We start from the raw sequence: 12089 nt of genomic DNA on the forward strand, positions 1-12089 counted from the left end.
CACTTTGGGAGGCCGAGGCGGGCAGATCACGAGGTCAGGAGATCGAGACCATCCTGGCTAACACGGTGAAACCCTGTCTCTACTAAAAATACAAAAAACTTAGCCAGGCATGGTGGCGGGCGCCTGTAGTCCCAGCTACTTGGGAGGCTGAGGCAGGAGAATGGCATAAACCCGGGAGGCGGAGCTTGCAGTGAGCCGAGATCACGCCACTGCACACCAGCCTGGGCAACAGGGCAAAACTCCATCTCAAACAAAACAAAACAAAACAAAATTAAAAAAAAAAAAAAAAAAGCAGACCCAAATTAACATTCATAAATCCAGGAATTCAGATAATCCCTGAAAATGGGGGCTCCACAATCTCAGGCATGGGGATATAATCCATGCACTACCTCATGCAGCAAGGATTAAAACTTTAGCCACAGTACAATTTCTACTCAGGGAAATCCACATGGGTTGAGTGAAATTTGTATGTAATTCCAATGCCTCATTTTTTAAAACATTATAACCAATGTTTTTAAAAGGTATATTAATAACTTTTAATTAATAGAGCAATAGAGATTAATCTTCATCCCCTCCAACTCCCAAAAAACTCTAGAAAAACCTAAGTAATTTTATATTCTTATTCCACTAGAGACTTGAAGGAATGTTGAATTATAATACCATAATAGTCTGGTATTAACCAGAAATGTTTGAGACCATATGGGAGCACATGTCAGTGGAACTCTTTACAATACATGCTTATGGCTCACTAAAGCCATATGGTAATTAATATCACTTAATAGGTAATATTTTCATAACTTAGGCCTTGTTTACCATAATTAGTTTCAGCTATCTCAAATACAAATCTGCACAATATAAATTTCAGTGAGCAGAACAGTTTTCATATAATTACCTATTTGTTAATTTTGACCCTGAAAAAATGGCACTTACAGGACAGTAAGGGCAAGATTAGATAATCCTCCAATCTAATCATTACGGATTCCAGATTCTTCTTTTTTTTTTCTTAGAGACAGGGTCTCATTCTGTCGCCCAGGCTAAAGTGCAGAGGCACAATCATAGCTCACTGTAGCCTCAACCACTTGGGCTCAAGCAATCCTCTTGCCTCAGCCTCCTGAGTGGCTGGGACTACAGGTGTGCATCACCACTCCTGGTGCATTCCAGGTTCTAAACATAATCGAGCTGTTTGGCAAATTATCACTTTTTGTTTCTAAGTGCAGTCTGGGGATAATACAAGGACTAAATAAATATTAGCAAGGAACACAATTTGGATATATATAAATCAATTCTATAGATCCTGCTGACTTTCGATGAATATGACCTTTTTATTTGGAGGGAGAAGGGGATGATAAGCAAGGGCTTGGAATTTTACTCAACTAAAAAACATTTCAATGTATTTCAGGTTCACATTGCCCTAATTTGCAGTTTTAACCAATTTATGCCAAAGGTTGCAAAATTTTTTTGTGAAAAATCAGAACTTGGCGATGACCTTGAGCAGTGGGATAGAAATAACTCCCACAAGCTTAGCATTACAATAATGGAACACTAGGCATAAATGGGTTAATTAAGTGTTGACATCATTAAAACATTCATCATCTTGTTACCAAAGTGTTTTGTGTTTTTGATCAAGAGATTTATGGCAATCAATGCAATTTATCCTGTGGGGCTTTTCTTCCAACTGAGCATTATGCTTAGTTATCACATAACTAAGCATATCACATAACACAGCTTTCACACTGACAACTTCATCTTTAAAAATTCTAAATATTGCTGATACAGTTATTGTCACCCCCAATCTTTCCCACTTTTCTCTCTCCCTGTAGGTGGAAATTTTAACACTTAACCACACTGTCATGCAGGGGATATTGTCAAATTCTCTTCTAATTTCAATTTTACATAGCACTGATGTTGGCATATGTATCTAACAGTGTTAACTACTTATTCCACCCACCATTTTCAGATTTGTAATATTTCAAAATTTGATCTGAACTGAAACCATTAACTTCTCGCCATCCTGAAGTAAAACTGTCCATTCAGTTATTCTCTGATAGTACCAAATACATTTCTTCATTCTCTTGTCCTATTCCCACACCTATGGAGAAACCAGTGTTTCCATCTGTCAGTACACCCTTCTATTGCTCATTTGACAAATTATTATCCTTGCTTTTAAAAACCCATTTTTTCTTTTTTTTTTTTGAGACACAGTCTTGCTCTGTCACCCAGGCTGGAGTGCAGTGGTACAATCTCGGCTCACTGCAAGCTCTGCCTCCCAGGTTCACGCCATTCTCCTGCCTCAGCCTCCCGAGTAGCTGAGACTACAGGTGCCTGCCACCACGCCCAGCTAATTTTTTGTATTTTTAGTAGAGACAGAGTTTCACCGTGTTAGCCAGAATGGTCTCGATCTCCTGACTTCGTGATCCACCCGCCTCAGCCTCCCAAAGTGCTAGGATTACAGGCGTGAGCCACCGCACCCAGCCTTTTTTTTTGAGACGGAGTTTCGCTCTTGTTGCCCAGGCTGAAGTGCAATGGCACAATCTCTGCTCATGGCAACCTCCCCTTCCCGGGTTCAAGTGATTCTCCTGCCTCAGCCTCCCAAGTAGCTGGGATTACAGGCATGTGCCACCATGCCTGGCTAATTTTGTACTTTGTAGGAGAGATGGGGTTTCTCCATGTTCGTCAGGCTGGTTGTGAACTCCCAACCTCAGGTGATCTGCCCGCTTCGGCCTCCCAAAGTGCTGGGATTACAGGCGTGAGTCACCACGCCTGGCCCCCATTTTCTCATTAAGAAAGTGCACTCATTATAAATAACTGTAATATGCCAGAATATCACAATCAACCTCATAGTTTTATCTATTCCTGGTCCCCCTAGTTAATTCTTAGCTTTTTTGAGGGTTTGATCTATTTAGTTCAGATAATAATCAGAAAATAGTTTTATTACTAAAGTTCACTAAATACAAACCAAATAATTTGAGTAGAAATAAGTTCTTCAATTTTTTTTTTTTGAGACAGAGTCTCGCTCCAATGTCCAAGGTGGAGTACAGTGGCGTGATCTTAGCTCACCTCAACCTCCACCTCCCGGGTTCAAGTGACCTTCCCAGCTCGGTCTCCCTAGTAGCTGGGACCACAAGCACATGCCACTGTGCCTGGCTAATTTTCGTATTTTTAGTAGAGACAGAGTTTCACCATGTTGACCAGGATGGTCTCGAACTCCTGACCTCAGATGATCCGCCTGCCTCAGCCTCCCAAAGTGCTGGGATTACTGGTGTGAGCCACTGTGCCCAGCCAAGTTCTTCAATATTCTTGATGAGATTCTACAAATTTAATCCTGGTTCAACTAGGATAATAATAATGAGTTTTCAGTTGCTCTAAAAGAGAAGATGTTATGCACAATGCACCTTTAATGGTACACCACAGTATTAAAATGTACCCTTGGCCTGTTTTTTAAGTAACATCCTTTAAAGATTTTAAGTTTGGGGCAAGGAGGGTTATTATGAATTTATAATTTGCAACAATTGCTAATATAGTGAATTAAAAGTTGTTTAAACTGTACATGTGGAATAACATATCACATAATTGATATTAATCCCAATATTCTGGGTACAAAATCTGAGCCGCTTGTGAGATTCTCAGCTAAATACTCACCATATTCCATAATTAAGTTGGTTTTCATAAACCACATCCCTGGTAACTTAAAAAAGAAAATCATTGCAATGGTCCCTCTGCCATCAAACCGTTCTCCTCATTGCTCTTTTTTATCAATAAAATGCAAGTGACAGACTAAAAATGAGACAAAGCACCACGGGAACCAGAGAGGTTCAGCAAGACCCTGGGTATGAAACTCGCACACACCTCTGGGTCCTCTGAGGTCCATAGTTTTATGATATACAAAGCTGACACCTGCTTATGGGTGATCAAAGTCAAACCAGAGGCTCAACTACTAAGAGCTCCCTAGAGTTCTATAATCTCCCCAAGTACATCTCTTGGAAAGTAGAACACATTGGACAAGATACAACAAAACTGAAGAATCCTCTAAATGAAACCAACAAAGGCTTTAGTAAGCCATAAGCATGTACTGTAAAGAGTTCCACTGTTTTGTTCTCCCATATGGTCTCAAACATTTCTGGTTAATACCAGACTATTAACCTTCATGTTCTTTTCACTGTTCTTTAAATTGTAATAAACTTGTTGGGTTCTAGTAAGTCCTGGGCCCAAGAGGTAGAAAAATGGTGCCTCATTCCCCCTGCTATTGGAGTGAAGTACAAGATCTGCCCAATTACACTTCAAGTAAGTTCAGAGTGGGAGTGAATCCCAGATAGAAAACTACCTGATGGTCCCTTTAAGTGAACCTAAAATACCAGTTATATGCTGGGCTCTTAACCCTGAGGCAGAACTAAACTATTATTAAAGAAAGGGAGGAAAGCAGGCTTTATCAAAATGACAGTGTCACAAAGCTTTGTTACTCAGTGGCACAGTAATAAAGACACAGTTAATAAGGGTGCAAAAATGAATATATAAATACAGTCATGTGCCAAATAATAACATTTCGGTCAACACAGACCACATATACCACGGTGGCCCCATAAAATTTTAACAGGGTTGAAAAAGTCCTACTGCCTAGTGATCTGTGTTACAATTGGCTACGGTATTCACCATGGTAACACACTGTACAGGATTGTAGCCTAGGAAGAACAGGCAATACCATACAGCTCAGGTGTGTCACAGTAGGCTATACCATCTAGGTTTGTGTAATTACTATACACTTATGCTGTTCACACAATACAATTGCCGCAGGATGCATTTCTCAGAACATATACTGGTTGTTAAGCAATGCATGACTGTAAACAAAACTGTGCTGCTTAAGATTTGAGGTACAATTAGGCAACTTCAGCAAAGAGCAAGGAAAAAACTCAATAGTTTTATGCACAGCTGACAAAAAAGCTTTAAAAAGTTACCGCTGACGATCTGACTTGTATGTGGCTGTCAGCTCGTCAAACATGGTGCTGTTCATTTCCATAAATGCCTTCAACACATTGTACACCAATGCCACAATAGCCCTGGAAAGCACAGAAGAAAGGGAACGTGTTAGTTAGTCTTATAAAATGGGATACTGAATGAAGAAAGCAAAAGCACAACTTTTGTCTGAATGGTTTCTCGCACCGCACGTTGTCTGTATCCCTTTTTAGTTGGAACAACTGAGAATGACCTACAGTTCACTTCCACATTAAGAGATTTCAAGGCAAGATAATTTTCTGAGGGGTGGTGGAACTTGAAAAAAAAATCTAATTTTGCCCTTCTAATTTTTTTTTTTCTTCTTTGTGATGGAGTTTCGCTCTTGTTGCCCAGGATGGAGTACAATGGCACCATCTTGGCTCACCACAACCTCCGCCTCCTGGGTTCAAGCAATTATCCTGCCTCAGTCTCCCAGGCAGCTCAGATTATAGGCACGAGCCACTATGCCCAGCTAATTCTGTACTTTTAGTAGAGACGAGGTTTCTCCATGTTGGTCAGGCTGGTCTTGAACTCCCGACCTCAGATGATCTGCCCACCTCGGCCTCTCAAAGTGCTGGGATTATAGGCGTGAGCCACAGTGCCCGGCCTGCCCTTCTAATTATTGGCACCCAGAATAGAGCTGCCTGTGGGCATTTGATAATTTCATTTCATAAAAAGGCAAGTATAATAGTAAAGCAACTTCACCCTAAAATAAGGATCTGTGACAGCACGAACCTTAGACACCTGAATTTGCATAGAATTCTATTTTCTAAATAACACATAATTCATCAAAATCAGAAGCTACTTCCATAGAAACGAATGTTATATATAAATGTGTGTGTGTGTGTATATATGTGTGTGTGTGTGTGTGTGTGTGTATATATATACATATAATTCTTATCCACAGAAATGAAATCAAGCCCCCATGTACGTTGGGTGGTTCAACATGAGTTATTTGTCTAGCTGTGATCTGCACCAGTCCTGCTGACCCAAAATATATGCTGATAAGATAACTGGCAAGCTGGGATGGTTGCTATTACCTATGGGACACTAAACAGCTAAACAGCCAAAATGGTAGCCCATACTTAGGCAATGTGAGGACAAGGTTCTGATGGGCTTGATAGCTTCAGACTAGAGTCTAAATAGCTTTTCCTTTTGCAAAAATATCCGTTGCTTCCGTTTTGCAACAAACATGCTCCTAATATCACTGAAAAAGGCATTGGTAAAAATTAGCCATATATTAAATAAACCATGAGTCTGATGTTTCCAAAACATTTACAAGAAAGTACACTTGCTGTGTAGCTTCTGCCTTGTGCCATTAAAAGGAAAATTTAAGTTCTTTTCTGTTAAGGTTCCAGAATGACCTTCCTCCCAAGGGCAGTGATGGGAAAGCACCAAATATAGTACACTGAGTAGTTACAGACACTTGCCAGAACGTCCTCAAGGGACTATCTGTATAAAGGGACTTAACTGTTACCACCAGCTCCTTATTTTTACAAGTTCTATTAATAAAATTTGGCAAATTTGAAAAATGAGAAATGTGACATACTATAATTACTTGCAAAATGTTTAAAGATAAACATATTATTAATATACTGAATTGTATCTACCAATTTTTAAATGCCACATTAAATTTTCCTTCTATTCCACAGAGAAAAATGTAAAGGCATTCAAATTCAGAATGCTTTAACTTTCATCGGGCTGGATGTTAAACTTCTCCTTGATTATTTTAAACTTACTCCTTTCCAAGAGATACATATAGCAACTGAGTTAGCTGTTAAGAAACAGATCACACTAAAACGCAAACCTAGTCAGACCACTTCCCCATTTACAACCCTTCAGTACTTTCTCATCATCTACTTGGTGAAGGTTCACACGAGTCCCACAATCTTTTCTAGCCACATCCTCTAGCACCCTCCCCAAAAGACTTTGTGCCTCAGCCCTCCCAAACTCACAGGTCTCAGAAACTGACAGGTGCTTTTGACATCTTTGTGACTTTTAATATGATGGATGGACCCACCGTCTGAAAGGGCTCTACCCATGCCATCCACCTGCCAAATTCCTTTCAGATTCAGTCTAAGCATGGCCATGCCGTCAGTATCTACACACCTCTCCTCTCAGCTGCAGTGCCTCCCCAAAAGATCTGCTACCTTCACAGACAGATCAAGAAGACTGTCTAGTAAACAGATACTTTGACTGGTATTTTGTTAAAGTATCTGTTTATTTTCTCCAGTCAGTGAATCCCCAGAAGGTAAGGATTTTATCTTTTCACATACGTCTTCAGCAACAAGGACAGCATCTGGCACATAATAAGGCTGAAGGGAAAGAAAGAGAGGAAGGGACGAAGAGAACAGAGGAAAGAAACTGAAAACCTACGGATTCCAATGTTCTTTTGAAATCCTATAAAGGCTGGAAAACATGATGGGAAGGATGACGTTAGAGTTTTCTTCTATCAAACTCATGATGTATTCATTATTCCAATAATAGAGTGCTCTTTCTGCCACCTTTGGGAAAAGAAAAATAAAATGTTAAGAGAGAGAAAAAGACAAAGATAAAACAAACTTACAAATATTTCCAAACAAAAGATTTTTAAAAGGCCATTTTTAAATCATTCCATTAAAATTAAATATTAATCACATGTTAATTTTTTTTTTGAGATGGAGTCTCACTAGTGGTGTGATCTCAGCTCACTGCAACCTCTGCCTCTTGGGTTCAAGCGATTCTCCTGCCTCAGCCTCCCGAGTAGCTGGGACAACAGGCACGCGCCACTAAGCCTAGCTAATTTTTGTATTTTTAGTAGAGATGGGATTTCACCATGTTGGCCAGGATGGTCTCGATCTCCTGACCTTGTGATCCGCCCACTTCAACCTCCCAAAGTGTTGGGATTACAGGCATGAGCCACCGTGCCCAGCCCACATTTTAAATGTTTGCGGATTTTAAATGTCTTAGAAAATTCCAAAGTGGGCCAGGCACGGTGGCTCACGCCTGTAATCCCAGCACTTTGGGAGGCCGAGGTAGGCAGATCGCTTAAGCCCAAGAGTCTGAGACCAGCCTGGGCAACATGGGGAGACCTTGCCTCTACAAAAACACAAAAATTAGCCAGGATTGGTGGCATGTGCCTATAGTCCCACCTACTTGGGAGGCTGAGATGGGAGGATTGCTTGAGCCTAGGAGGCAGGGGTTGCAGTGAGCCAAGATCAAGCCACTGAACTCCAGCTTGGGTGACAGAACAAGACCATGTCTTCCCCTCCTACCCAAAAAAAAAAAATTCAGAGTGGTTCAAGTGGTTCATCAACTCAGGGAAGGAAAACAAGTTTTCCTGTTTGTTTATATTCTTCTCTAATTCTGCCAGGTCATCTGATTCCACACTTTCCTGACATCACTTTAGCACATCTTACTGGTCCCCTTTCCTGGCTCACGTTTTTCATCACACACACTTAGATCGAACCCAGTGCCCAGCATATAGTTAGCATTCAGTCACAGCTACTGAGGAACACCCACAGTTGTCCATCCCTGTAAAGCAGCCAATATTTACTAAGTGCCTCCTATGGGCAGGCACTGTGCCTACACGGCAAGTAGAATGTATCATCCTTACCACCATCCCAAAAGGAGATACCACTGTGTTCATTTTACAGATGAGGACACAGAGATTCAGAGAGGCGGAATAATATAGGCAAGATTACACTGGTAATAAATGGTAAAGACTGGGGCCTCACTTCTAGGGCTTCTTCCAGTGTTTCTGGTCCCTTCCTGTGAAAGCCAGGAGATTTCTGCTCAGTTTCTGGTCTCAGGGACACTGGCTGCACCTACCCTCTCAGATCTCTTAGATCCCTTTTCTCTGCCCACCAAGCTATCAACTGGCTCTAATTTGGTCTGCTGGGCCTGATTGGCTCATCTTGGATTTCATGAATTCAAAGGAACATCTCAAAAACAAAACCTAAAATCTCTAAAAAGGGTAGTTATAGGGGAAAAGGGAAAAAGGGGTGGCTTCTTTCATTTATACAGATTAAGAAGCTGTGTTTTAGAAGAGAACAAAATGGTATAAGATGTATCTAACCGGAAGACACTGAGAAATCAGAATTTTTCCATTTATATTATTCAGCTTGGTTCAAAAAAACAAAATAAAACCAAACCCTGGGACTCATTAGGCACTAGACCCTGAGAGTACAAAGAAAACAATCATTACTGCATGTTCACTATATGCCACGTGCTGTGCTAAGTGTCCCACATCTATAATATCTCATTTCCTCACAACCAACAGAGTTGGTACCATTACTTTTCTATTTTGTGGATGAAGAATCTGAGACTCAGAGAGATAAGCCATTGGCTCAAGGTCACATGGCTAGTAAGTGGCAGATTCCAAAGTCCCTATTCTTAACCTCTTTACTCTGTTATCCATAAAGAGTTCACACGCTGGTGGGAGAAGGGGCATCTACAAGCCTATCCAAAGTAAACTGTGACACATGCTATATCAGATACATGAATAAAGTGTCAGGGGAAGGAGGGGAAAAGAGTAGAATCGATAATCCAGATGACTTGGGAAACAGAAGAGTGGCAGAAATGTAACATAGGTGGGGCTGAGTGTGGTGGCTCACGCCTGTAATCCCAGCACTTTGGGATGCCAAGGTGGGTGGATCATTTGAGGTCAGGAGTTCAAGACCAGTCTGGCCAACATGGCAAAACCCCCATCTCTACTAAAAACATAAAAATTAGCTGCACATGGTGGGGCGCACCTGTGGTCCCAGCTACTCGGGAAGCTGAGGCACAAGAATCGCTTGAACCCGGGAGGCAGATGCTGCAGTGAACTACAACTGCACCACTGCACTCCAGCCTGGGCGACACGGCAAGACTCCGTCTCAAAAAAAAAAAAAAAAAGAAATGTAACATAGGCAAGTGGCATTTAAGCTGGGCTTCGAAGGATGAAGGAAAGGGCATTCCAGGTAGAGGGTATTAAGGAAAGGAAGGCAGAGGCATGGATGAGGACAATGTGTTTGGGAATCATCAAAGCAAATGAGGTAGCTGATGCAGATAAAGCAGGAGGCAAGGAGAGGGAGAAAAAAAGAGTAAGAATGAGGCTGTTCTGAACATTCTAACTGGTTGGAGGAAAATCCTAGGTGCCTCCTTCTTTACTAGCATCCTCCCATGGTCTCTTTGGATGTTCCTCCAGAGTCCAATACTTACCTGCCATTTAACTCTAACAACTTTCTTAATCTCTTATATATCCATTTTAATATGTAAACCCACTAACAGAAGTATGTATCCAGCTCCTTAAAGAGGAAAGGTATTGTTCATGCAAAGTTAAAAATTACTGTGTCTGACAATAGGACAGAGCCACTACTTTCCTGGGATCCATTGTCCTTCTGCACACACAGAGGCAGTGTCACCAGCGTGCAGACCTCAGATCCTAATGACATACCTGAGGCAAACAATGAGAAGTGTCTGGCTACATAGGGCGGCCACTCAATAAATGGATGAACCAGCAAATTCATTAATAAATGTTTATGGATGAACCAGCAAACATTTATTAATGTATTTGTTGGTTTATCCAGTAAACATTTATTAATGAACACTTAATAAATAAGAGCCTCTTTCCTTTGTTCTCAATTTTACTTCTGTCAAATAATTGAAAATTCTTTTTTCTTTCTGCTACAAATTGAATTGTGTGCCCTTCACAATTCATATGTTGAAGTCCTAACCCCCAACATGACTGTATTTGGACACATGACTTTTAGGAGGTAATTAAGGTTACATGAGCTCATAAGGGTGGGGTCCTAACCAAATAACACTGGGGGTCTTATAAGAAGAGGAAGAGAGTGAGACTGCCTCTCTCTGTATGCACACGCCAGGAAAGGCCACACGAGCGCACAGCAAGAAGAGGGCCATCTGCATGCCAGAAAGCAGGATCTCACCAGAAACCAACCATGCTATCATCCTGATCTCAAACTTCTGGCCTCCAGGGCTGTGAGAAAATACATGTTTACGTCGCCAGTCTATGGTGTTATGTTATGGCAGCCCAAGCTGACCAAGATATGGCCTCTCTTTTCTAAGCTTCTGGGTATCACTTAGGCCTTTCTGGTGAGGTTTTTTTTTTTTTTTTTTTTAAGATGGAGCTTCGCTCTTGTTGCCCAGGCTGGAGTACAATGGCGTAATCTTGGCTCACTGCAATCTCTGCCTTCCGGTTTCAAGTGATTCTCCTGCCACAGCTTCCTGAGTAGTTGGGATTACAGGCGCCCGCTACCACGCCCAGCTAAATTTTTGTATTTTTAGTAGAGACCGGGTTTCACCATGTTGGCCAGGCTGGTCTCAAACTCCTGACCTCATGATCCACCCGCCTCAGCCTCCCGAAGTGCTGGGATCACAGGCATGAGCCACTGCGCCCGGCTGGTGATGCTCATTTTTAAAAAGATACTTGTTTCCCGGGAGGCGGAGCCTGCAGTGAGCCGAGACCGCACCATTGCACTCCAGCCTGGGCAACAAAGTGAGACTCTGCCTCAAAAAAAAAAAAGATACTTGTTCCTTGACCTCCATAATGCCAAACATCCTGCTGAAAAATGAAAAAAACTAAGGCAAACAATCCAGATATGTGAGCACTAAAGGCCCTGGGTGGTATCAAAATATCTATATACCGTTCTGTAATTTTTCCATTTTTATTCAGGCTTGTCACAGTTTCTACCTTCTTTTTTCTTGCTTTGTGGTACAACTGCTGGATTGCCATAAGGTTACTGCTTTAACATATTAACATGTCTTTTGGTCAGAAATCAAAACAGCAGCAGCAGCCAGTGTCTCTAACTATGCAGCATAATGACAGCTTAGGGAAAAAGTCCACCATCAAATGACACCATTAGAGGTCTGGTTCTGTGCTAAGAACCACACTCTGAACAATCTCTTCCAATCAATAGGCAGAGTCTAAGTTTATGAAACGGGCCTTAGGTGAGACAGCCAAAGGATCAAACCTAATGTGTGCTCCCCCAGTTTACCCTTCTTCCCTCCCATATGGGTTCCACAGCACAGCAGCCATGGCCCCAAGAAAGAAAAGCGTTGACCCTGAGTGGCCACGAGGAGGCAGAGCAGTGTCACGGGAAGGTCACTGGCTTTAGCAAGCA

The 12089-nt window shown here is 41.6% G+C and overlaps 1 protein-coding gene across 4 annotated transcripts in view; it reads right to left on the reverse strand.

Annotated features, from left to right (window-relative positions):
- The window catches only part of PPP2R5E (protein phosphatase 2, regulatory subunit B', epsilon isoform), a 182509-nt gene that overhangs the window by 5971 nt on the left and 164449 nt on the right, over positions 1-12089 (reverse strand). For 3 of the 4 annotated variants that reach the window (XM_011978282.1, XM_011978281.1, XM_011978284.1), the window contains 2 exons: positions 7363-7490; positions 4950-5051 (listed from right to left, as the gene is read on the reverse strand). In XM_011978282.1, coding sequence (XP_011833672.1) covers positions 4950-5051; positions 7363-7490 — 230 coding nt within the window. The remainder of the gene's footprint in view (positions 1-4949; positions 5052-7362; positions 7491-12089) is intronic. The other variant, XM_011978283.1, reaches the window with a different exon arrangement.

The sequence above is a fragment of the Mandrillus leucophaeus genome, unplaced genomic scaffold (assembly GCF_000951045.1).
Source record: "Mandrillus leucophaeus isolate KB7577 unplaced genomic scaffold, Mleu.le_1.0 Scaffold192, whole genome shotgun sequence".
Lineage (NCBI taxonomy): Eukaryota > Metazoa > Chordata > Mammalia > Primates > Cercopithecidae > Mandrillus > Mandrillus leucophaeus.